The sequence below is a fragment of the Psammomys obesus genome, unplaced genomic scaffold (assembly GCF_907164565.1).
Source record: "Psammomys obesus unplaced genomic scaffold, mPsaObe1.curated_primary_1811, whole genome shotgun sequence".
Taxonomy (NCBI): Eukaryota; Metazoa; Chordata; class Mammalia; order Rodentia; family Muridae; genus Psammomys; species Psammomys obesus.
The window spans coordinates 2,678,479-2,703,828 of NW_026596131.1; the positions used below are offsets into that span (position 1 = coordinate 2,678,479).

A 25,350-nucleotide genomic window follows, 5' to 3' on the forward strand; every position below is an offset into this window, starting at 1 on the left:
GCCCATAGGCACGGTGCTGGCTGCACTCCTGGACACACACAAAGGAACAAGCTGAGCAATTACTTGCAAGGGGAAGACCAGGCCACTTCCCTCAAGGAGAGGAATGGTGGTAGGAATGCATAAAGCTACATAGAGTAAGAAAATAAGGAGCCTGGAGGAACAGCAACTGCTGCTGGACCCGTATTAGACAGGCAGCTGGGTGGACTGGCCTTGGGCTCAGACTGAGATGCTGAGCAGGCTCAACTCTGCTCTGCCCTGAGTCTGCCCTGAGATACCCCAACACTTCAAACCTCGGCTCCCTTGCAAAAGGCAATCTCCGAGCACAAACCTAATCACTTTTTCTACCGTTGGCAGGCCCGCGTTCTCCCGGAGCTGGACTGACTCCCTGGATTAGGCTGCATGTGAAATTTCCAGACTGAGCAGTCAGATACACAACCCTGAGACAGCACTGGAGTGCCAAGGCCCCTGCCCCCCGCCGTCCCCTGCTCACCTGTTCCAACATTCGTAACCCTAAATTTACCACGTATTTCCCCAGCTTCATTTTGTTATGACGCAGGGGAGTGGGCATAAAGAGCTCTGACAATGAGCTGGTATCTCACTCCAAGGCTGCAATCTCTCACACAGCTGAGATGTCGGCACGCCTTGTTTCTTCCTGACCCTGGGACTGTTCAAATGGAGGCAGTGCATGCCGCTGGAACCCCCACCAGTCAGCAGGTTGCACTTGTCTGGCCTGCAGTCTGGCCCTGCGATGGCGTTTAGAGAAAGGTCAGGGGTTTCTCTTCAGTTCTCTGCTGGACTCAGAAGCTACATTTGGCTGAAAGAGCAAACCACAATCTATAAAGGGGCCCATTTAGTCCTGGGAAAGATTAAAAGCTACAATTAACCTTTTGCAAAATAATAAAGTCTGGAGGAGCTCACTCAATCACAGTGCCAGGGAGGAGTTCAAAGCCAGTGCTCCATGCCCAGTTGGATGCTCAGCTGACCAGAGGGAGGTGCTGGTCCTCTCCCCGGGAAGCAATGAGAGTCCGGTGTGTGTGGCGCCTGGGCTGACACCAGTAACACTGCAGCAAGCCTTTACTCTACGTCTGTGCCGGCACGTGGACTTGCCTGTCACTCAGGTCCCTGCTCATCCCTTGACCTATCAAGAGAAGTCCCAGAGAACAGGGGCTGAGGCCAGGACCTGAGGCCACCACTGCTGACACTGGTCTCTGAAATATACGTACAGGAGAGTGAGCTTCCTTTGCCCCAAATGACACATAGGCAGGAATTTGTGCTTATTGAGTTCAGTCCCCTTTTGATACACTGCTGCTCGGGAAAGAGTCACCTATTAAAACAGCACCAAATATCCTAGGCTGGGAGAATAGGGAAAAACTTTGGTGAAAATTTAATTTTATCCAAGAAAGACAAAGCCAACCTGCTGTAGACACACAAAATTCATACTGTGAGTGAGAGCCTCAAGCAGACAGCCAGTATTTAAAATACATGCTAGCCAGAGCCACTGCAGAGTGAGAGGAGGGGGAGTCCATTAGCGGAGGGAAGCGACAGCATCAGCACTGGCCACATCCTCCAATCGACTGCTTCAAGGTCACCTTCACAGCCCACCACTGGAACCACTGGATCCCGGCTAAGCCACAAACTATGGGACACAGCCTTTATCTGGGCCTTGCTATCCTTCACAGGAACACCTCCCAAACTCAGGGCAGGCTTTAGCTGTAGCGCGTTTTAAATTATGGTGCATTGGTGGAATGCAATGGAACAGGAGATAAGCAGCACTCAAATTAGGCAGACAAATTAAATGATCTCAGGCGAACCGCTGAGATAACCAAGGTCCTATTTATTCTCATACATAATAAACATCAGATCACATCATTTCAACACTGGCTTGTTAATAATAGATCAGCAAACAAGTAAGATAGTAGCCTCCAGCTTTCCAGCTTGCCCCTCCTACCAGTCAAGCAGTTTCTGAATACATACCAACAACATTTACCTTCACTTATAAGTCACACAATAAACAAGAGAGGCAGAGCAAGACAGGACAGAACAGCCTTCTTGCCAACTTTTACTATATTGTCATGCTATCTTTTTAAGCTTTTAATTTTGCTTTTATTATGGTCATACATAATAAACATCAGAGCATACTATTTCAGTGTGTGTGTGTATGTGTGTGTGTGTGTGTGTGTGTGTGTGTGTGTGTGTGTGTGTGTGTGTAATTCAGAGGACAACTCTATTGAATCCATTCTCTCCTTGTACCTTTACTTGGGTTCTGCAAATCTGAGGTCATCAGGCTTATGTGGCAAGCGCTTTATAGACTGAGCTAATTCCCCGGCCCCTCCTCATATGTCTTTAGCTGACAACCTAAGGCAACATGTATGTTCCAGAGTGAAGCTTATTGTTAGTCATAATAACAGATATAAGTCTGCACTTCAAGGTTAAGTAGATAATTTCTGAGCTCTATGGCCAAAGGTCAATATATGGTCATTTACATGTCAACTATCACACAATGTAGTCACTTTTTTATCTAGAGAGAGCAAAAATACAGATTGAAAACTAAAAACTAACATTTTCTTATTGATAGTGTCATCAGCAACCTACTGGACAACACTGAGAGAAGGTACAAAACAAAGTCGTGAGTTAAGAACAGTGGCCTGAACCAGGCTGTGCTGGCACACGCCTTTAATACCAGCACACTGAGAGGCAGGCAGGCAGATCTCTGAGTTCCAGGCCAGCCTGGTCTACAGTGTGAGTTCTAGGACAGTCAGGGCTACACAGAAAAACCCTATCTCAAAAAACAAACAAACAACAACAAAAAAAAAAATCCCAAACAAACAAAACAGAACCGTGGCCTGGCTTCCAACACCTCACACCTGCAGGTGTCCATGCACACACACACACATATACAATTAACACATACTCAACACACACTCACACACTGGACATACACAATATTCACACAACACTCACACAGACTCTCAACACACATACGACATTCACATACACATTAAACAAACACACACACATACAATGCACATGCACACACCCTGGAACCAGCTGAGTTATGGCGAACTGAAAGGCTAATGACTGTACAGTAAGGGCAGTCTTCAAAGGATTTTGCACTTTTCTTCTGAAGGGAAGAAGACAAGGTTCATTTTAGACAAGTCTCACTCTTAGCACAGGCTGGCCTGCAACTCACTATGTATTCCTGGCTTGGCTTGAACTTGTATTCCTGCCTCAGCTTCCCTTGTGCTAAAATTTCAAGCTGTAACACCATGCCCAGCCTGCACTTTTCTTACACATTAAATATAAACTTGGAGGCAAAAACACCAGTGGTATCTTTCACAGGTAATGCCTCCCTGTTCTAAAAACACAGTTTGAGCAGTCTTTGACCCGTAATACCCACAGCCTCTTTCTTTATGCCACAGATGACACCCAAAACAAAAGCAAAGAGGGCTCTCCTAGGATAATCATCCAGAATTCAAGAATTTTTAGGATGCTATGTGATGGACCGGAATAACAGCCAGTCACAAGGGTAAGTTAATGAGCTGAAAATTGGTAAAAGCCTGGATGTGGTGATGGAAGCCATTAATCCCAGCACTCTGGAGGAAGGAGCAGGCAGACCTATGTGGATCTGAAGTCAGGCCAGCCTGGTTTACACAGTGATTTCAAGGCCAACCAAGATGAACTCTATTGGAAAGAAGGGAGAGGGAGGGAGGGAAGAAGGGACGGAGGGTGGGATGGAAGGAGGGAGGGAAGAAACTTGGCAAAATGTTATTGCAAGTGGGTACTGGGTACATGGGGAAAAGCCCAGAGAAAACAAATTCCGGGATCACCCACCAATCATTAACCACACTGTTCCTGTAGGATTCAGGAAGAATACTCTACGCACAAGGTGTCTGCTTGTATGTGAGGCCCCTGCCCAGAAGCACCTCACCTAAGTTCTTTTTAAACCCTGTGTGTGCATGTGCATGTGTGCATCTGTGTGCATGCTACACATGTGCAGGTGCCCACAGAGGCCAGGAAAGGGTGTCTTATCTCTTGGAGTTGGAGTCACAGGTGGTTGTTGGATGTCTGATGTGGGTGCTAAGAAATGAACTCAGGTCCTTTGGAAGAGCAGTGAGAGCTCTTAACCACTCACTGAGCCATCTCTCTATTCTCAGCTTTCGGGTTTTTGAGACCATCTTGGCTTCCAGCTCAAGATCCTTTTCCCTGAGTCTCCCAAGTGCTGGCATCACCATGTCTGGTGATCTTCCTGTTTGCTGTTGTGATTTGACTTTTGTTTTTGATATGGTCTAATATAGCCCAGGATGGCACTGAACCTGAGATGTAGCTAAAGCTGGTCCTGAACTCCTGATGTTCCTGCCTCTGGAGTGTTGGGATTACAGGCATGAACCATTATGCATGGCTCAAAATTATCCTTTTATATGTCAAAATCCAAGCCTCTATTTTAGGGAATTGAATTATTAAAACAACCTGTCCCTTTCATTGCATCTAACTCTGGCAAAGAAAGGTTTTCCAAAATTCATCTTTACTAGTCTCTGCTAAGGCACGAATGTAATTTTAGCCAACCTTCTAGACAGATTCTCACCCTGGAAACTGACATCCTACTGCTCTGGATGTTGCTAATTTATATGTCAGATGAGAACTTGCTCATAAATATAATTTAGAACTGCATCTGAGTCACACTCAAGCATAAATCCAAGAACTGTTGGGGATCTTGGGGAAGTTTTTCATTATAAACAAGTGGGAAAGTGGCACTGAATGAAATATACTCTTGGCCAAGTGACAGTACATGCTCAGAGGAGGAGGGACATCCAGTTTGCTTAGGAATGCTCAGTAGCCATCCTAAGGGCAGTGGCTAACTGAAACACCTCAGCATGCCAGGTCTTGGCACACTCATCTCTAGGGCTCTCAGTCCAGGGCGTCTCGCTGGCCACTCCAGAAGCATATGCAAGAGAGGGACCTGCACTGTGACATTCTTGGAGTCAGTGGCTCCCAGGAGGTCGCCCTGAGCTACCTTACTCAGCTCACCAGGTTTCAAGTATGGTAACTGCTCTTGCCTTGGTGCTTCCGCCTCCCCGGGTTGGATGCCCGAGGCAGCCTTCTTCTCATTTGCCTGATTCCCACACCTTAAATAAGCATGCTCTAGTCCCAGGAGTTCTTCTGTAGCCTTGGTGACAGATCACGCATCACACAGAGGCCGTTCCTGCTTGTGCTCCAATCATCGTGACTGATAATCACTGGGGCTAGGAGTAAACAGTGGTTCACTGTGGCCCTAGACAGCCACCGTAGTCTTTGAAAATAGCTACTCCTTTGCTGCAGATTGGTGTTTTGAATTAGTGACTTCATACTTATCACTGTTACAGCACCATGCTGTGTGTGTTTAAATGTTTGTTTAGTGTGTGTGTGTGTGTGTGTGTGTGTGTGTGTGTGTGTGTGTGTGTATGTGCGCGCATACATGTATGTGGAGAACCAGGTTCACATGTGGAAGTCAAAAGACAACTTGTAGGGCCTGGTTGCTCCCCTCCACTATGTGGGTTCCAGGTTGCCAGGCTGGGCAGCAGGTGCACTTAGCTGCTAACCCAGCTCACTGGCCCTGCAGCGCTTCCTTAAATACAAATGTCTGCAGTGCAGGTGGGACTCAAAATTTACCCGGAGAAAGCACGGAACACCTTTCTTTGCTTTCTCTCCCTTCTCATAAAATGAGATCACAGAGAAGGAATGTTGTCGTGTTCCTTAAATTGTTCACAGGGCCCATAACAAAGCCAGACTCTGGCCAGAGTCTTCCTAACTCACTTCCTATTGTCAGTAGAAAGCTTAAACCATGTGTTCTACTACAAGAGTCTGTTTAGTGTTTGTTGACACAGTTTCCCTAGGTAGCCCAAGCCGACTCTGAACTTGTGATCCTCATGCCTCCAGGTTCTTGAGTGCTAAAAGAGTCTTCGAGCAACCCTGCTCCAGTTCAACTTGTTCATGGTTCACAGATGGAGGTGGCTTATAGCTGTGTCTAACCTATGGCCCAAGAGCCATTGCACCCTAGGAGAGCTATGAGTGTGGCCCAACACATTTGTAGATGACGGTCACTTTGCAATGTCAGAAGGTTGAATAATTGTGGAATTTTAGGGCCTGGAGTATGCAGGATCACAGTCAAGGGACTGGTGTCTGTGTCAGAGGACTCTGTGACCTACTATGAAGTTTTGGGAATGTTTTAAAAGTTTCCATACTTGCTCTCAAGATTTGCATCACTTCATTCTTTACAAAAACTAACAGGTTCAGATATATGGAAAATAATGCAAAGCAGCTATTTAATAGCTCAACCCAAACTATTCAAAAAGTAGATATTTCTACTCACCAGACACAGGTCCACTGTGTCTATTTTGGTTGCTATTAACAAAATATTGTCTGCGAGATTTATTCATTCATTCTATTGTTTGAATTCCTTTGGTGGTTTTGGGGGTTGAACCTAGGGCCCTCAGGCATGCAGGTCTTTTTCTCACTAAGTTATCAAGGTTGTCCTCAAATTCACTTTGTATCCTAGGTAGGCCTTGAACTTGGATCCTCTAACCTTAGCCTCCTAAGCAGCTGGGATCACAGGACTGTGTCACGGGGCCTGGCTGCAGCAGAGTGATTTTTAAAAAAGAGTTTATTTAGCTGCTGAGGTAAAGGCCAAGATTATGTGGCATCTCTTCAGCTTCCGGGGTGGGGAAGGGTGTGCTGCTCTCCCAGGTGTGAAGAGAGAGGAATGCCATGAAGAACAACACCTGCTCACAAGAAGAAGGGGCAGTATCCGGCTTTGGAGCAACCTGCTCCTGAGATAACTAAGCCACCCTCACAGACGCCACATTCACCCTATCGTGAGAATGGAGTGCTCATGATCCAGTTGCCTTTTTTCCCCTTCTGAGACAAGATCCTGTTGTTTACCTAGGCTGGCCTCGAAGTCTCTATGTGGCCCAGGATTGCCTTGAACTTGTGATGGTCCTACCTCTCTGCCTCTCAAGTGATGGAGTTACAGTATGAACCACAGGATCACCTGTATTCTAACCTGGCCTCAAATTTTATGTATCTAGAATGACCTTTAGCCCTGGCTGTCCTGGAACTAGATGTGTAGGTGTTTCGCCTGCATGCATACCTGTGCACCACATCCATGTCTGGAACCCTCATGGACAGAAGAGGGCACTGGATCCCTTGGGACTGGAGTTATAGATAGCTGTGAGCTGCCATGCAGGTGCTAGGAACAGAACCTGGTCCTCTGTAAGAGTAGCCTGTACTGAGCTGTCTCTTTAGCTCCCAGTGTCCCCTCCTTTAAATACCATAATTCATCCAGTCTCTAAAAGCAGCTGTGCACACCAAGCAAGAGGTCAGGCCTTTTAAAACACAGCCATCCCAAGCAAGTTATGAGCCAAAGTGAAAAAAGAATTATCCAGATTGTTTCAACTTAAACCACTGTGAGATCTCAGCAGGGTGGGGACTGAGTCTGACCTTGAATTTGAGAGGTAGGGCCTTTGGAAGGTTCTGGGATTCAATCCACCAGGCTGGAAGCCTAGAATTGAAATCTGGTGGCTCTGAAAGAGGACAGGGAAGGCAGAGAATTCATACTCAGCGTGCTCCTGTCACCAACAATGGTGTCCCATGGGCCTCAGAACTCTGCCGAAAAGACAGCCTTTACCAGATACGCCCCTCAACATTGGCATAGAAGCATGAGCCAAAAAGCACCTTTGTTTTTTGAGACAGTCTTGGAATGCAGCCCAGGCTGTCCTCAAACTTACATGTATCCTGCCTCTGCCTCCCAAATGCTGCAATTACATGTGGGTAACACCAAATCTGGCACCCTCCTCTAACTTCCCTAGCCTGGGGTATTATGTAATTAGCAACAGAACACAGACTAAACCACACAACTAGACTGTATGGCTATGGACAAGTAACAACCTCTCTGGCCTCCCTTTCATCATGAGCACATCCCCAAACTGAACAGGGCTGACACAGTTTGAATGAGACAATATACCCACGCTTCACACCTCCCTTGCTGTTTCTAGCACTGGATGGATTACAGCCAGCCAGCTGTAGAAACATTTAAATACCAGGGCAATGTCACCCTCCGGGTAGTTGGTAAACTGTCAACCCACAGCAGTGACTGGATCAACACGAGAGGTTGACTGTACTAAAGTTAAAATCTGCCCAAGACAAATGAATGCTCGAACAGTAGAAACCGAATTGCCTACGTCAGTCGGTCAGTCAGTCAGTCAGTCAGTAGCTCTGGGAACGACAGAAGCACTTTTTCCCCATTAAAGTTAGCCCTAAGCCACTTGGAGCATGTAAATCAGGCGGTTGCAGCATCGCCCTTCCAGAAGAATGGAGCCAGCTTGCAGGAGTCATTTTTGCTCTGAGCCACATATTCACACTAAGCTAAGGTGTTACATCCTCAAGAGCCAACGCCAGTTCCCCTTAAAAAAGAAACAAACTGCGTGGGGAAGAAAGAGAAGAGGTCAGGCTGCAAAACCTATGATCGCATTAGGTCAAGGAAGAGTGAGTGAGTCTGTGTAGGCGTGACACAGACACAAACACTTCAGAACTATAAGAAAAGCCAGCATGACATGTCCAGCATGGGTTTGATAAAGATTTTTTTTTTCTTTGAGTTTCCCGGGTCTTTCTTTCGGATAAGGAAGAAATGTAAAGACACCAGAAAACAACAAATGGAGTCTTGGAAAGACTCTCCTCCATCCTGGGGCTTTGGCTTTTGTTGTTCGTTTGTTTTTGTGGTTTTTGGTTTTTGGTTTGTTTGTTTCCAATAAGAGAGATCATGTTGTCACTTTTAGAATATTATTTAGATAGAAGGAAGGGAGAAATCTAGAAATTTAACTTTAGAGCTGAAGAGCTAAAGGTTATGATCATAAGGTTCAAAACTGCTCCAAGAAAACAGAACCTGCTGGAACACCTGTGAGGGCAGCAAGGGTGCTCACGGACAGTCTGGAGTGGACTTTCTGCAGAGATGTGCCATAGGAAGAGGAGGGGTCACACTGGGCTCAAGCACTTGGGAGAGAGTCCCTGCTCCTCATGGGTAAACCTGGAAGCATCTAATGCCAACAGGGGACCCTGTGGTTGACCCTGACAACTTTTAAATGGTAGCGACCTTTAAACATTCCTGATTTTACACTCTAAGTATGTGTACAAATAACTTAGAAACCATATAAATGACAATTATACTTTGCTTTAGATTTTAAATGTGCATGTATGTGGATGGGTATGTGCACACATGTGTGGGGGTGGGTGTCTTCCAAGGCCAGGCACCTTGGATCCTCTAGAGCTGAAGTTACAGGCATTGTGAGCTGGCCTGACATGGGTGCTGGGACAGAAAACTCAGGTGTTCTGCAGGAGCAGCACCTGCTCTCGACAGTATCTCTTCAGCCCCAAATGCTGTTGTCTTGTTTTGCTTTGCTTTGAGATGTCTCATTATATAGCTATGTATGGCCCATAACTCAGGAGCTGGACCAGGCTGGCCCTGCGCTCCCAGAGATCCTCCTGCCTCTACCTTTCAAATGCTGAGATTACAGATATGTGTCACAAGTATTCCAGGCAACAACTATAGTTTTATGCTAAAAAAATCTTATTAACTACATACAAGAGCCAGAAAATGTAAATATGGAGAAAAAAAAAAAAACAGAAATTCTAATACATTTGTCTTTAACAATCATTCCATGAAACCCCCAGGAGGGCGATGCAGCCACAGAGGATTCAGGCAGTCCTAAACAAGACTTGATAGTCTGGGGTCAGCTGGTAAGGGAGGAGGGCTTTTCCTTTCTGAGAATGAGGGGACAGGAACAGGAGGGAAGAAGAAGGGAGGGAAGGAGATAAGGGAGGAGGGATATGATTGGGGTGTAAAATAAACAAATTAAATAATAAATAATAATAAATTAATAATAAAAAAGAACCCTCCCCAGGAGGCCCAAAGCCTGACACACAGCATACACAGAAAGGTGACTTTTTTTTCTCACTGTACACAAGATAAGCTGGCAGCAAGTGCCGCCGATGGACATTAATTGGCCTCTTTTCTCCTGGCCCTTTCCTGCAATTACACAAGCATTGAACCTGATGCCAGAATCTCAAAAATATATAATCCTGCCAGGTATGGTAGCACTTAATTCCAGCAGTTTATAGGAGGCAGAGGCAGGTAGGTCTCTATGGATATAAAGCCAGCCTGGTCTACACAGTGAGATCCAGGACAGCCAGGGCTACATAGTGAGACTGTTTGAGAAATAAGAATATAGAACCCTAACATTCAGCCATTATAGAACCTCAAAATGTAGCAAATACCTGGCAAACTGAAGGACAGACCTAAGAGGAACTAAATAGAAGTGTCGTATTTCCTGGAGCCATGGAGAACTTCAAACCTATCTGGTAAACAGGTAAACATGATTTACACAGAAGGTTCCCAGATGAACTGTTTGGATTCCTGAAGAACAGTGAGATTCCAAAGTCTTAAAAACATCGCTAGGGGCTGGAGAGATGATTCAGAGGTTAAGAGCACTGGCTGCGCTTCCCGGGGTCCTGAGTTCAGTTCCCAGCAACCACATGGTGGCTTATAGCCATCTGCCCTCCTCCAGTGTGCAAGCAGAACATCATATACATCATAAATAAATAAATCTTTAAAAAAGGAAAAAAAAAAAAAAAAAAAAAAAAGGACAGCCCTAAAGCGAACACCTTTAGGCATTAGCTCAAGATGTTCATGCGATGCCAGCTGCGCTTACCTTTAGTATTTCCGGCTCTTTGATGTCCAGGGATCTGGCGTTGCAGTGCCGCAGAGCCTTATGAGATTTGTGGTACTTATGAGCACTTGGTGGTGTAAAGAACCAAATCATGCAAACTGCGGTCATGAACCCAAGGCCAATGCCCAGGAAGAGCCCGCTCACGTAGTAGGGGAGGGGGAGGATGAGGTACGCATAGACACACAGTATGAAGAAGCCCAGCGTCTTTACAGGCAACTCCTGGTGCTGGCTGGCCAAGTCCACTTCGTCATCGCCGTCCAGAGCCATGCCATCGTGGGCAAGCACCTCTGGCTCGAGGGGGACATCAAGGGTCTTGTCAAGTCTCCCCTCGCTCTGAGTCTCCAGCTCAAAGTCCTCGGTGTACAGCTCACAGAACTCTTCGTCCTCTTTGCTCACTAAAGCAGACAGAGAACATTTCTCGAGAACCAGAGAACTTGTCTTCAGGCCTAAATCCTTCAGACTGCTTGCCTGGGAACCCTTGGGCTCCCCATCCTTCGTGGCGTCCTCAGTGGGCTTTGGGGGATCGCTCCTGGGGGCGCTGGGGTCACCGTCATCACCGTCACCCTCGGAGTCACCCTCCTCCTCCTTGATGCTGTAGTTGTTATTGCTCTCCAAGTGCCCGTTCAGGCTGGACAGGTTGGAGAGCTCTGAAGCACTTGAGGATAAGGCTTTGGGCCTGTGGCTGCCGCTCTCCTCCCCCATGATTTTGCTGAGGAGCTGAAATGGCTCATAGATGACTTCGGAAAGGCGTCGCTTAGTGTCTTCGATTTTCGCCTCCATTTCCGGCACTTTAAAAAAGGAGCGAGTGTCACAGGGAGAAGTCAGTGGGGAAGAAGGCGCGGTCTTGGAGTCTCCACCCGTGTTCCGTGGCTGTGTGAACTGTTTGAACAGGTGCAGGTTGAGTTTGGAGTCGGGGGGCTTATAGGACACGGTATCTGACTCCTGCCTGGAGGTGTCTGTGGACAGGGACTTGACCAGAGTCTTCATCAAGTGCCTGTGCCGTGGGGGGTGAGAGGATTCTTTTGGCTCCACCTCGGTTGACAAGGACTTCACCAGGCTCATGAAGGGCTTTGCACTGGACAGGGCGGAGGACGAGGCACTGGATGAAAGGACCGGAGACTTGGAAGGGGAAGACAGTGGAGACGAGGAACTGGTTTTCTGCTCAGAAAGGGATGACACACTGGGAGAACTAGCTAAAGGGCCGGATGAGGATGACCCCGGGGACAGAGCCAGTGGCACGGGACTTAATACTTGCACTGCTGGAGCAGGGCACTCTAGCAGCTTTACCGTGTTCTCAGAGACAGGCAAAATGGCAGGGGTCTTGGACAGCCCATCTGCCGGGACAGTCGCAGCAGCAGGGCCTGAAGGGTCATGGCCACCCTGGGCTTCAAGATACAGGTCCTCCTTGGCTTCAAGCCCCGTTACAATGCTTTGGTCATCTAGCCCCTCCTCCAGGTACCCCCTGAACTCCTCCTCCTCTTCCTCCTCCTCCTCCCCGGATGCCGAGAAGTGAATGGCGATGGTATCTCGGGACACGGACCTCTGCACGTGCACTTTGGGGGCTGATGGTTTTGGCATGTCAATGGTTTTCTCTGCATGGCGACCATTCAGACTTGTCATTGCCGGCTTTGCAAGGGCTCAGGCTCTGTCAAAAACAGCAAGAAAAGCAGAAGTCAGAGAGTGGCTTCTCCACAGGCAACAGGGCCACGTGCAGCTCTAGCCCGGATGAAGCTCAGCTTAGATGGTGATTACACTTTTACATGGCAGATGGCCATGGCTTCTCGCTTTGGAAGGTTTAATGGTTTAATTTTCACTAGATAAATTCCAGCTAGGCATTCTCTTTTATGAGCAAACCACACAGCAGCGTTGTAAATGCCAAACAATCCGTCTCGCTCACAACTGCTCAATAGCCACTCCCTCCCCTTTAAGTGGCTCATTTTTATTAGCAACTGTCTACTACAAAGCTAAAATGAAGGTTCCTGGTAAGCATACGGCTCTTGAGATAACAATTTCACCTTGGTGTCCCAGGTGTGGAAAGCTAGCCCGGAGGGTCACTGCTTCCACTGTGGCATCACAGAAGCCCTAACAACGTGCCTCGAGTCTCCCACGGCTGTTCCCCTCTGTCTTGCCACTGCTGTAAGTGACAAAACATCCAAGGGAGGAAATGTAGACTCTAACTGCCATGGCCTGTCACTGTTCTTACATGGCAAGTGCCATCCAGCCAGGACACCAGTTCTGTCCTCTGAACTGGTGGGGAGGCCTGGCAGGGAGGAGAGAAAGATAGGGGCATGAGGACCAACGTATGACTGGCTCCCTAGATCTGTTCTCTGCCTACAGGTCACAAAGAGGCAGTGGAGGGAGGTGACCCCAGGTACAGGAGAGGCATCCTGGGCAAGTGGAAAGGACATCTGCCTTGGACAGGGCAACAGGCTGCTCATACTCCTTCCCAGGTGACTCTGTGTAACTCGAACAAGCTACAACTCTTGAAAGCACTACGACTCAAACCAAAACCTCTTGGTCTCAGTCTTAGCTGCAAACGGGATCTAGGGAATGTTCCAAATGTAAAATCTTACTTGTCTACGCTCACGGGTGACTGTTGACAAGCAGCCTATCGCAGACCAGCGATCATGCATTGCTCAGATATTCCAACGTTTAGTTCTTATGTCAGACACTGCTGTTCAAAGTGCCAGCAACTGATCCTACCAACAAGAGAACAGATGAGACCACACTCCTAGATCACCAGAGAGAGGGAATTTGCCAACGATGGCAAGAGTACCAGAGCCAGGGCCCAGACACCACATGAACATATCAAATGTTTGGTACATTCACACGAACGTATTCGATTTCACTATCAACCCCTGAGCGAAATCACTTCTAGAAAGACTTTGCAATGGAGTTTTGCCCCTGTTCTTCTGTGATCTGCAGGCTCTCCTACTGGGGTTGAAGGAAGGAAGGGACAGTGCATTCCATCAACCAAACACAGCAATCTGCATCCAGCAGTGCCCAACAGTTGGTAACTTCAGCCTCCAGGGTCTCTTCTCTGGTTTGCTGATGGACAGGCTCTCCCTCTTGTAGCCCTGGCAAGCCTGGAACTCATAATGTAGACCACACTGACCTTGAATTCTTAGGGATGCCCACACCTGCCTTCCGAGCACTGGGATTAGAGGCAGGCCTAGCTCTTCCCTGTGCTCTTTTATCAACACGTCTGGAGGTTGTAAAGAAAACAAAACAAAGCAGCAATAAAAACAATGGGAAAGAGCTCAGTCTTCGTTCAGCAGCCACCTAGTTTTATAGGAGTATTTTTTTCTAGATTTCCTTTACTTATATGTATGCGCATGGTTATGTGCACACATGGTATGTGCATGTTCATGTGGCGCCCAAGAAGGCCAGAGCATCAGATACAGACATTAGTAATCCTGGAGATACAGACATTAGTAATCCACCTGATGATATCGATGCTAAGAACGGAACCCAGGTTCCATCTGTGCTCTTAACTGCTGAGCCGTCTCTCTTGCCCATCACAGGGGTAATTTTGAAGGAAAATTGTAGATGTAATTTGAGAAGAAAGTTTGGCACGGCTAATTCTCAGGCAGCTGCCCTAATGACATCCAGGGTGAAACAGGGCTGTGCCGTTGTGAGGTTGCCCAGTGGCGGCCCAGTGAAAGAGACCATGGCCACAAGTTGAGGAAGAAGCAGGACATTAGCTGAGGGGGAAGGCCAGGCCAGGCAAAGCGAAAGGCCTCAGGGAAACTAACACACAGCAGAGTCTGTGGTCTCACCAACCAGGCCAGACCTTAGGAACAAAGCCGGCACCGCACCTGCTCAGAAAACTGCTGTGTTTGTACAGAGGCCACTAGGGACCAACTTCCAGACAGTCAGGGGCCCATGACCTGCCACCTGAAAGGGACTTCTGATGATCTCTGCTCAACCGTCCCCAAGTCCTTATCAGTCAAGAAGGCCTGAGATAGGCCCCACAGAGAACTGAATGCCAGGCCACCAGATAGGGAGGCAGTCTGGCCAAGCTCAGAGCTTCAGAGGCCCATTGTAAAGTGCTGAGTCCACACTGACGGAGCCTGGCTCCACTCTGTTGTCTCACAAAGCAAGCTGGTGGAGGCTGAGGTACCACTGCTACTCTTAAACACAAGGACACGTCTGGACTGCTGTTCTGAGGGTACAGAACTTGTGCTCACCGCTTAGGAGGACCAAAGTGCCAGTTTGCCAGGATCAGCCTATGCTCACTAGCCCATGGCTAGGGGTTCCATTTCCTTAGGCTTATTATGAGACCAGGTAAACAAAGGCTGCTTCTAGGAAGCAAATCATTGGTAAACTCTGTGTGCCAGAACAAGCCCATGGTTTGAGTTCCAGATATCTAATCAGGTCTCTTCCAAGCCACTTCCTCTCCTACTCCTTATGGTGGTTCCACAGACCAGCAGGAAAGTGCACCCAACTGACACTGGGAATGTGGTGTGGTCTGCCCCAGCACCAAGCGACCATGAGAGACTTGGTCAGATGTGGCCTTCCTGACACCCTTCCCACAGCAGCAAGCAGCTCTCTGTCTCGCTTTGTTCTGGCCACAGCAGCTACCCTCTGTGCCCCATCACGATGCTTCCCCGTGAGCCAAGAGCTCAGTTCTGAACCAGCAGCATGTGACCGGCTGCACGGAGAAATGAAAGGCCTCCTTATCCAGCCTACAATCTACCACCACCAAAAATGCCTAGCCTCGTGCTCTCTGCTGCTGAAACTCAATTACATCCAGGCTCACCAAGCTGACAGCCTTCAGCCTCGGGAGCTGAAATGCCAATGTAGATTGACTTCCCCACTCATCTCCCCCATGAAGCCACCGGCAGACCTTGAGTTGCTGGAGTCTTGCACTGACCTCGGTGTCTAGTGTGAAGTGGCTCTTTAGACTTGAAAACTAATCTTGTCACAGGGGTCCCTTGGGGACAGTGTCCTGCCACAGATGTGCTGAAGCAAGTCCGATGTGATCACAGTGAGCTGCAGACTGTGTCCAGCCTCAGAAGCAGCTCAGACGCAAGGTGGAGGGGTGGCCAGGGACTGCTCTCTGCATAGGCTGCTCCTCTCTCAAGGCCGCCGTCCTGTTGGCAGTGAGTACAATACCCACAGATAGCTAAGTCCTCTCGGAAGCCGACACTTCTGCAACTGACCAAGGATCAAGTGGGAAAGACTAAGGAAAAGGAAACCTAGAAATGGGCCCTAGAGAAGCTACCTCGACCCCCAAGGCATGGGCTGATCCTGGCAAACTGGCACTTTCCTCACTTTTCTTCTTATACTGTGTGTGTGTGTGTGTGTGTGTGTGTGTGTGTGTGTGTGTGTGTGTCTGTCTCTTTGCACAGGCTCATCTGTGCACATGAGCCACTGGGCACATGTGGAGGTCAGAGGACAACCTGTCCTCTCTCCTGTCACGTTTGTCCTGGGGAGGGACTCAGGTCACCTGTCAGGCTGAGCAGCTGTAAAGTAAGAGCTGTGCCATTTGAACCTTTGAGCTTTATGTCTGTGGCGGGGAGGCATGCAAGGCTGCTGCCATTAGGTGCTCATCGTATTCCTTAAGAAATGAAAATACATTATTAAACAGGAGACTCAGCGCTGGGGCAGAATCCAAATGCTACTGTCCTGAGAACCTGAAATGTGTCAGTCTTCTCCATTACTCAGGCTCTCTAGTACTCCCTTTGGCATCATTACAAGATCTACTCAAGAACAGGAAATGCAGGGAAGACACAGGTCAAAAGGAAAGTCCACGGAAGATAGAGACAAGCAGAGAGCACGTCGCTAGCTTTTCAGAATCAAAGTTTTCCTCTCAAGGGCAAGCACAAGCCAGGGAGCAAAGGCGCTTGCCAGCAAGCCCGATGAGCTGAGTCTGATCCCAGAAGCCTGCATGGTGGAAGGGAAGACCAATCCCCAGACACTGTCCTCTGGCTCCCACATGTGCGTCACTATGTACATGCTGGGAAACCTCACAAAGCCAGGTGAGGTGGCTGCGTGTGACCCCGTGAGCTGTGAAGGCTGAGGCAGGAAGAGCCCAGCCACCAGGCCAGCTGTGGCAGCCCAGGATGCCGAGGCTGAGATGAGACTCCGCCAGCAAACAAGCCAAAAGCACTCAACTTCGCTTGTTCTTAACTCCGGTGAGGCCAGCTTCTAAGATAAGGGATGCAGACATATTTATGCTCCCAGGCATTTAAGGGAAAACAAAAAGCTTGTTGCGGCCAAATGCTCTCTGTGAGCTTGGGCTTGGCAGCCACGTTCCTGGAAAGCAGGATGCTGCCTGCTCTGCTGATGGCCTTTCCCCAGGTCCTGGCTGTGTTTCTCCATTAGAGCCACTGTCCCTGAAAAGAAGTCCATCTCTCTCAGTAAGATGGAGAAAGCTGTGCTGGGTGTGGTGGTGCATGCTTTTAACCCCAAGCTCGGGAGGCAGAGGCAGCCAGATGATTGTGAGTTCCACGTCATCCTAGCAAGTTCGAGGACAGCCAGGGCTAAAGAGACCTCTTTTCCAAAATAAAAGGCAAAATAAAATTTAAAATGAAGGAAGCTTCTAATATGGGGTTTGCTCCAGAATTTATGTAATATTCTTTTTTGTTGTTTTATTTTGTTTTGTTTTGTTTTGTTTTGTTTTGTTTTGTTTTGTTTTCTGAGACAGTGCTTCTACGTGTAATAAGCCCTGGCTGTCCTGGACTCACTTTGTAGACCAGGCAGGCCTCAAACTCACAGAGATCTGCCTGCCTCTACCTCCCGAGTGCTGGGATTAAAGGCATGCGACACCATGCCTGGCCCTAGGTAGTAGCCTTTATTATGCTACCAACAGAAAACAAGTCAATAGCTTCCACCGAACTTGACCGACAAATCACTGAAGGCTCCCAGCAGAAGCCAGCTGCTTCCCTATCACAAGCTCCACAGGCCGTCCAGTGGACTGAGAGGGAATACCAAACGTCAATGAAGCTTACCTCGTTTCCAGAGACCCCAAAAGGGCTGGCCTCATTACTTAAGCCATAAAAAAAAGAATAGACAGTAAATCAGACTGGACAATGAGAAATGAGTTATTTTAAGACTCAACATGGCATGTATGAACAGATAATAACCACTCTGAAATTGGCTTTTGTTTTTGCAATTTTCTAGGCTGATAACAACCTTCCTACCTCCAGCTGTATTTTTGTCAATCCTGGCTTCCAGCAACCAAAGCCATACAAAGAGCACAGTCCTTCTGGGTGCTGCCTTGCCAGCAACATCTGCCTGGTCCTCTCAGGACACACAGTGGCTACTATTAGCAGCGTTCCTTCCTTCTGCTCTAATGCTAGGGTACAGTCAGGTTTCAACAATCTCCTTTCTCAAAGGTAATCCTAATTTGTCAAGGTCTCTGTTAAAATTACACACAGAATACCTGGTCCACAGTTTTAATTCAAAAACTTCTTTTGGCAGAGGAAAAAAGCAAGCTGCACCCTACTACAGAGGACATTTGTTTTCCTTTCTTTCATTTTGTTTTGAGACAGGGTCTCACTGTGTAGCTTCAGCTGGAATTAGAGGCGTGTGCTACCACAGCCACCTCACAGACAGCATCTTATACTTTACCTACAATTCTCTAAATGTCAGCTGCTTTCATAAAAAGGGGAGCAAAGGGCCAGGTGGTGGAGGCAGAGGCAGGGGAATCTCTGGGTTTGAAGCCAGTCTGGTCTAAAGAGTGAGTTCTAAGACAGCTAGGGCTACACAGAGAAACCCTGTCTCAAAAAACCAAAAAGGGGGAGCAAGTGGCAAAGGTGAGTAAGACTGTTTAAACAGAGTGGTTCTGGTCCATATCAACCATCTAGAAAGGCCTGATTTAGCCTCAAAATCTCAAGTCCATCTTAACAGCTTTCCCTAAATTCATTTATGTCAGCGAGGCAGAGAACTGGCAGCAGCCATCCTACTTTGGTACTATTCCACCTTGCCAACAAAAATCAAAACTGACTCAGTAGGTAATGAACTATCCCAGCCTTAGTTCCACTTCTCGAGGACAAAGCTGGCCTCTGCGTGCTGGCAATCCTCCAACATCCATGGACCCTGACCGTTAGGGGCCAGGACTCTCTGTTGAATTATCAGGTTCCTAGACCTGGAATCCGGCAGAACCCCGCACCTGCACGCATGCGCACATGCTCCCGCACGCAGGCACACACACCCAGCTGACACTGTGAGCTCACCGGCAGGCCCGCCTCCTAAAGCGGAAAGAGGACAGGGTGTTCACAGCACCTATGTGGTTCGACATTCTTGCCGGTCACTAGATGGCTCCAACAGTGAAACCAAACCCAGCTACAGCAATCCATTCAAAGCCAGGCCTGCCTCCGGCACTGCCACACAAGACCTGTGGAGGTTTCCAAAGGACAGGGCTGGGGGTGGCTAGCAAAGTGCCTGTTACACAAATGTGGGGACCCAAAGTCGACCCCCGGAACCCACAACAGCCAGTCAGCCAAACTGTTCTCAGGGGGAACTCAAGACACAAGTGACCGTCATCAAGGGTGGCAGCTATGTGAGAGCATGAACTCAGCTGAGGTGTGGTGCTGAGTGTAGGAAACCAGCAGTGGGGAGACGAAGCAGAGCACCAGCCTGGACTGCACAACAAACCCCAGGCCAATCTGTGTCACATGGTAAGAGAAAGCAGCAAATACTCCGGCACAAGCACAGGGCTCGGCGCCACTGCCTGTCACAGCTCACAAGCACAGGGTTCAGCACTGCTGCTTGTTACAGCCACAAGCAGCGTGCTTTGGCGCTGCTGTTTGTCACAGCTCCCCTCTGGCTCCCAGTGGCTCTACCAGGTAAGATTACTAAGCAGGGTTGCAAGCAGGGAGGAGAGAAAGGCAACAACACCTTACGGCTCCTTACGCTTTTCTTTGAAGTAATTACACTCTCACAAATCCAAGCCACATTCTATTGCTGCTCTTGGAAGCCACAATCATCTTTCAAATTTTCAAGGTAAAAAATGTAATTTCAGCTGGGCTGAAACTGAACTCTGTGAGTTTGAGGCCAGCCTGCTCTACAAAGTGAGTCCAGGACGGCCAAGGCTACACAGAAAAACCCTGTCTTGGAAAACAAAAACGATTAAAAAAATGTTATTTCAAACTCCAAGTGGTGGGGCCTTGAGATGCCTCAGCGGTTAGGAATACTGCTCACCACTCTCTGCCGCTCCTCAGAGAACATGCACTCAGTTCCTAGCTCCCAAGCTGTGACTCACACGTACATATCATTTCAGCTCCAGGGGAACTCACCCCCTCTTCTGAGCTCTGGGGACACTTTCACTCAAGTCCACAGAGCCACATTACTCATACACATATTTTAAAGTGAATCACTTAAAAAAAATTCCAAGTGGTTGAAAGGAAATCCCATTTTAGACACAAACCATTAGCTCATCTCTTAGGGAAAAATGGATGCTAACAAAGCAAGTGAAATTTCCTTCTCCTTCTGAAGACTTTAATGTCTTTAGTGTCAAGTTTAGGAGACTACCCTCCATATTTCCCAGCCCGTGAACAGTGCATAACCACTTTATATTTCAGTGCCACACACACCCAGTCAGTCCCTCCAAAGTTTCTCAAGTCCATCTTGAGGAAATGCTTACAAAGACAGAGGTAGGTTGGCAGGTAGGAGCGCGTGCATACGTCGGGGGAGGAAAGTGGGGCTTGTGAGGTTGAGTGGGCGATGCCTTATTGTATCACTTTTCACTGTGACTGCTGTCAGTCAGGGTCCCTCACTGAAGGGGAAGTTCTCCCTTTCGGCTAGGTTGACTGGTCTCAGTATATGCCTGATCTGGGGTTTCAGGCATGCACAGTCATACTAGACTCTTTTTTTTTTTTTTAACATGGGTACTGGGGATTTGAACTCAGATCCTCATGTTTGCATAGCAAGTGCTCTTACCCACTGAGCCACTGCCTCATACCAAGAACAGATAATGTCTAAGGAAGGCTTGCTCTGTACCAGGGGTCAGGCAAATCCTTCCTTTCTTTTCATTTGTTCTTCTCTGTGATGCTAAGGATTGAATACAGAGCCCTTGGTGTGCTAGGCAGCCATGCTACCAAAAGGTTTGCCCAGTCTTTAAAAAAGCCATGTGTATAGGTGTAGGAGCAAATCTGTTGAAAGTGTGCATCTGCAAGAACAGAAGTGATGGGCTCATATTGAAATTTTCTGCTGCTGCTGTTTATTGAAATGGGGTCTCATGTAGCCTGGGCTGACCTCAAATGTAGTATATAGCAAGAGTGGCCTTTAACGCCTAATCCTTCCCATGATATCACAAGTACTGATATCACAGGCAAGTACCACCATGGAGCTTATTTTGAAATTTTCAAACTGTTCGCTAATTATTTACCAATTTGTATTCCTGCTGACATTGTCACTGTATAGAATAACTTACTATTTCTGTGCCCCCACCCCCAACCTAGTCTTCTCTTTCTGTGAAATGGCCATCCAGAGATTTCTATTCTAAGACACTACCCAAGACACTTCACTTTCGCTCTGTGGCTCCTATAACTTCTGGAGGAAACTTTCTTCGTTTTATCTGCACAAGGCATCAGCCTTAAGAGCATACAGAATGTTGACAGTAATTTAACAGACGTTTTGTTTGCAGATCTCTCTGCAAAGACCAAAGTTTTAAACTTGTGAACTGGAGTGACAGCTCAGCAGTTAAGAGGGCTTGCAGAGACACAGACTCAGCTCCCAGCACCCACACTGGGAGCTCATAACTTGCTGTACTTCCAATTCCAGGGGCTAGGAACCCCCTTCAGCCGCCTTGGGCTCCTGCACATGAGGCACACACTCATACAGATAGATATCCAACACTTATCTTTTATTTTATTGTTTTGTTTGTTTTTGAAACAGGGTTTCTCTGTGTAGCCTTGGCTGTCCTGGACTTGCTTTGTAGACCAGGCTGGCCTTGAACTCGCAGAGGTCTGCCTGCCTCTGCCTCCTTCAGCACTGGGATTACAGGTGTGCGCTACAGCACTTCGCTCGAATCTTTTTTTTAATTCTTTAAATTTTAACTTTTTTTTATATAAACTGCTATAGACAATCAAATCTTTGTTATGTTCTAACTACAGTAAACAGTAATGTATCTGGATTTTTTTCCCATCTAAATCATTTTAACTAGGAAGCCTAGTTTACGTATCTGAATTCCATTAGTAGCTACTGGTCACTTGTTTTCTCTAAGAGCACGGATTCAGATTATTTTTTTCTAAGTCAAGAAAATTTTTTGAGAACTCAAAGGGCAGAAGTATTAGCCTCTGTTTTTCAGTGAGAAACTTCCTTATACAGACATCAGCAGACTTAGCTTTGATACAGGACAGTAAAATCTGCTAAGTATAATCTTACATCAGGATTCTATTTATAGTGGGAGTCTGAGGCCCAAGAAAGATACATATATTTTTAAAAACCCAGGTTGTAACAGGGCATGGTGGCACACGCTTACTTCCGGTTCAAGGCCCAGACTGTTTTAGTGCAAGAACCATGTCTGTAAATCAGTTAAGTAAAAACCAGGACAGAGCTTAAGCACGTATGTTTAAGGAAGAAAGAGCATGGCAAGAGGCTTCCCAGCAGCCACCTGGGGTGGTCTTCATGGCCTTAATAAGCTGACTGGCACACAGAGTAGAAAGCAAGTTCTAGGTAGTAGATGAAGCATGAGGCAAGGGAGTGAGGCAGGAAACCCAAGACCATGTTCAAGATCTGTAGAGTCAGCAGCTGCCATGCTCCTGACGGAGGCAACCCAGCCACAGGGCCGCCCTGTGTAGCCTTGGCTGTCCTGGGCTGGCTTTGTAGACCAGGCTGGCCTCAAACTCACAGAGGTCCTCCCGAGGACCACCTGCCTAGTGTGAACATTGCTCAGCCAGCCCTCCACCCTTGCTGTGGTTGTCACAGACACTTGTGCTGAGGGGGTCCTAGATATGAACTGACAGGGCCCGAGAGCTCCACAAGAGAAAGATGCCAACAACTGGTCAGCTGGAACCACTCACTGAGAGACATACCAACCATGAGGCACGTGCTTCAAGGAGAGCTGAGACCCTGAACAGGCAGTGAAGGTCCCTTCACTCACTTCACTCCTGAGCTGTAAGATGAGGGGGCTCTTGCCCATTGTCTTCAAGGAACTTTCTAGAAGGCTCTAAGTTCTACTAGAATAGAACATACTTAGGAGTTCTCATTTTCTACTTTGTACCAGAGACATTCCTGGCAAATATTAAAAGTCAGGCAAAGGACACCAGGGTGCAGTTCAGATGCCCAATGTGCTGAAGACAATCAAATCAAAACAGTTCCCAAACTGTCCTAACAGTCTGAGCATGCTCAACTCACACCAGCAAATATTGGGAAACCTTCCAGACTTGTCTTGCTTGGCCTAGCTGTAGAAACATCCCTCACATCTGGCCCCAGGCAGAGTTGCCGAGCCTAAACAGATAATCAACGTTTCAGAGTGGAGGTGGAGGAGGGCAGGCATCTGGCCTCACCCGGCATCCTGCAGCCTTCTCCGCTCTGATGGAGAGAGCAGCCGAACCCCACCAGGCTCTCAGCCTCAATGTTCCAGTCACCAATTCTACATGAACATCTCTCCAAGGACTGAGTCCTTCACGAGACCCCGAAACAGATAATCCCGTTTTTCCAGAGACAAAACTGGGCAAGAAATGAACCTCCCCCTTTCTCTGGCCCTTTGTGGGGAAAAATGTGAAGGAAGGCCAGCAAGATGACTCTCAGCAGGTAAAAATGCTTGCTCACCAAGTGGCTCACCAAGCTGGCAACCTGAGCTCCATATACTGGACTGACATTTGTATCACTCACACACTCACACAATAACATTTTAGAAAGTTTAGGAACAGAAGAGTTAGGCTAATTTTCAAGAGTTACTGGCAGACCAGCCTCTATCACTGATACCAGATCTACCCCCTGCCCCGGGCCCTGCAGACATGGTCCCCCACGCTGCTCTCCTCAGAAATGTCCTAATTCACCTTAACTGATTTCTAGTTAGAATCCACTGACCTTATTCCTCACTGTGTCTCTCATCAGGGCCTCCCATTCTGTCTCCATCCTAACTGGTCAGGTAGGCCAGGCTATCTTGTCTCAGATACCCAAGGGCATACACCCACTTCTTCACATCGCTCTATAGGAACCTCTTCCACCTGTCCCTCTCTGTTCCTCACCCACATAAAGCATACCCAATTTAGACATAATTCTAAACCCAACAGACCTGTCAGTTCCCTAATTCTGCCCATCCCTCCCAATCCCACACCAAATTTATTTACTCTTGCCCATGATGGGATTGCCAAAATGGTACCTGTAATGTTTCCTCCATTCTCAAAACTGCCTTAGTTCGTATATCAGAAAAAAATAACTCTAGCTAGGAAGCCAAAGGCCCTGTGAGTTAGCCCAGACAGCTCTCTCTCTACCTGGTTAATGGACTTCTAGCATCTTAACTCCATTTCTAGTCCAGCTGAAGACCATGAGTCAGCGTTGATTCTTGTCCAATATTTATTTTTTTCTTTTAACAGAATCAACTCCTTGGAAAACTTGGGAGAAAGCAGCCCTTCACAGGAGCCCACACCAAGCAGCAGCATGATCACAGAAGCATACTGGAAGCAGCTAAAGATCTAAACTATACCATGCAAGCCATTCGCCCATGAGTCTAAATGCCACCGTGGGAGACACCATGGGCACACGTTAGGGCTGAGCTGAATCTGGGCACACAGATTGCTTCATATTAGCACAGATGGCCCTACATGGCTTGCCCTACATGGCTTGCTCCTCAGCAGGGGCTGGAGGGAAAGGTCGGCGGGAGGGGGGGGGGGGGGAGCAAGCTACCTACAAGCCAGCATCATCCCTGAGACTCTTTTGACCCTCCTACAAAGAGCCCCGTGGGTGGTCCTATGCAGTCATTATTGGGCATATTCAAGTTGGAGCACCCTAGAGGCTACAGATGAAAGCAAAGGGAACGCTACAGGCTGGCTGCTGGCACCACTCTGCCCCAAGGAGAACTGACAGCTCTCTTATAGACTGGCATCCTCTGAGCCACTTGCTTGTCTGTGTGTCCCATACCTTGCTTCGGTATTTGTTTAATGTGCACTGGTGTTTTGTCTCCATGTATGTCTGTGTGAGGGTGGTAAATTGCCGGTAGCCGGATTACAGACAGTTGTGAGCTGCCATGTGGGTGCTGGGAATTGAACCCGGGTCTGCTGGAAGAGCAGGCAGCCCTCTTCTGGGCCAGCTCTCTAGCCCCAAGTAGTATTAAGCTTCTGTAATTTTAAGACAGGTGTGCCAGGCAGTGGCTCACCTTTAATCCCAGCACTTGGGAGGCAGAGGCAAGCGGATCTCTGAGTTCAAAGCCAGCGAGGGCTACTTAGTGAGAGCTTTTAAAACAAAACAAAACCCAACAGTAGTAGTAGCAACCAGAGTCTCGCTCTGGAAGTGAGCTTTATGTGCTTTTTGGTGCAAAGCTGGTTAAAACGGTAAATTCTCTTTAATGTTTTTAAAATTTATGCATTATTATTTTACAATTGTGTCCATCCAGGGTGGAGTTTATCCATGAGTGCAGTTGTCCTTGGCGCGCAGAAGAGGGTGCTGGGTCTCTCAAGAGCAGGAGTTACAGGCAGTTGTG

At 47.8% G+C, this 25,350-nt stretch overlaps 1 protein-coding gene across 3 annotated transcripts in view; it reads right to left on the bottom strand.

The window, feature by feature from the left end:
* Positions 1-25,350, bottom strand: part of Tex2 (testis expressed 2) — a 113,271-nt gene that overhangs the window by 55,322 nt on the left and 32,599 nt on the right. For all 3 annotated transcript variants that reach the window (XM_055592165.1, XM_055592166.1, XM_055592164.1), the window contains exon 2: positions 10,737-12,399. In XM_055592165.1, coding sequence (XP_055448140.1) covers positions 10,737-12,374 — 1,638 coding nt within the window. In that variant the 5' untranslated portion in view covers positions 12,375-12,399. The remainder of the gene's footprint in view (positions 1-10,736; positions 12,400-25,350) is intronic.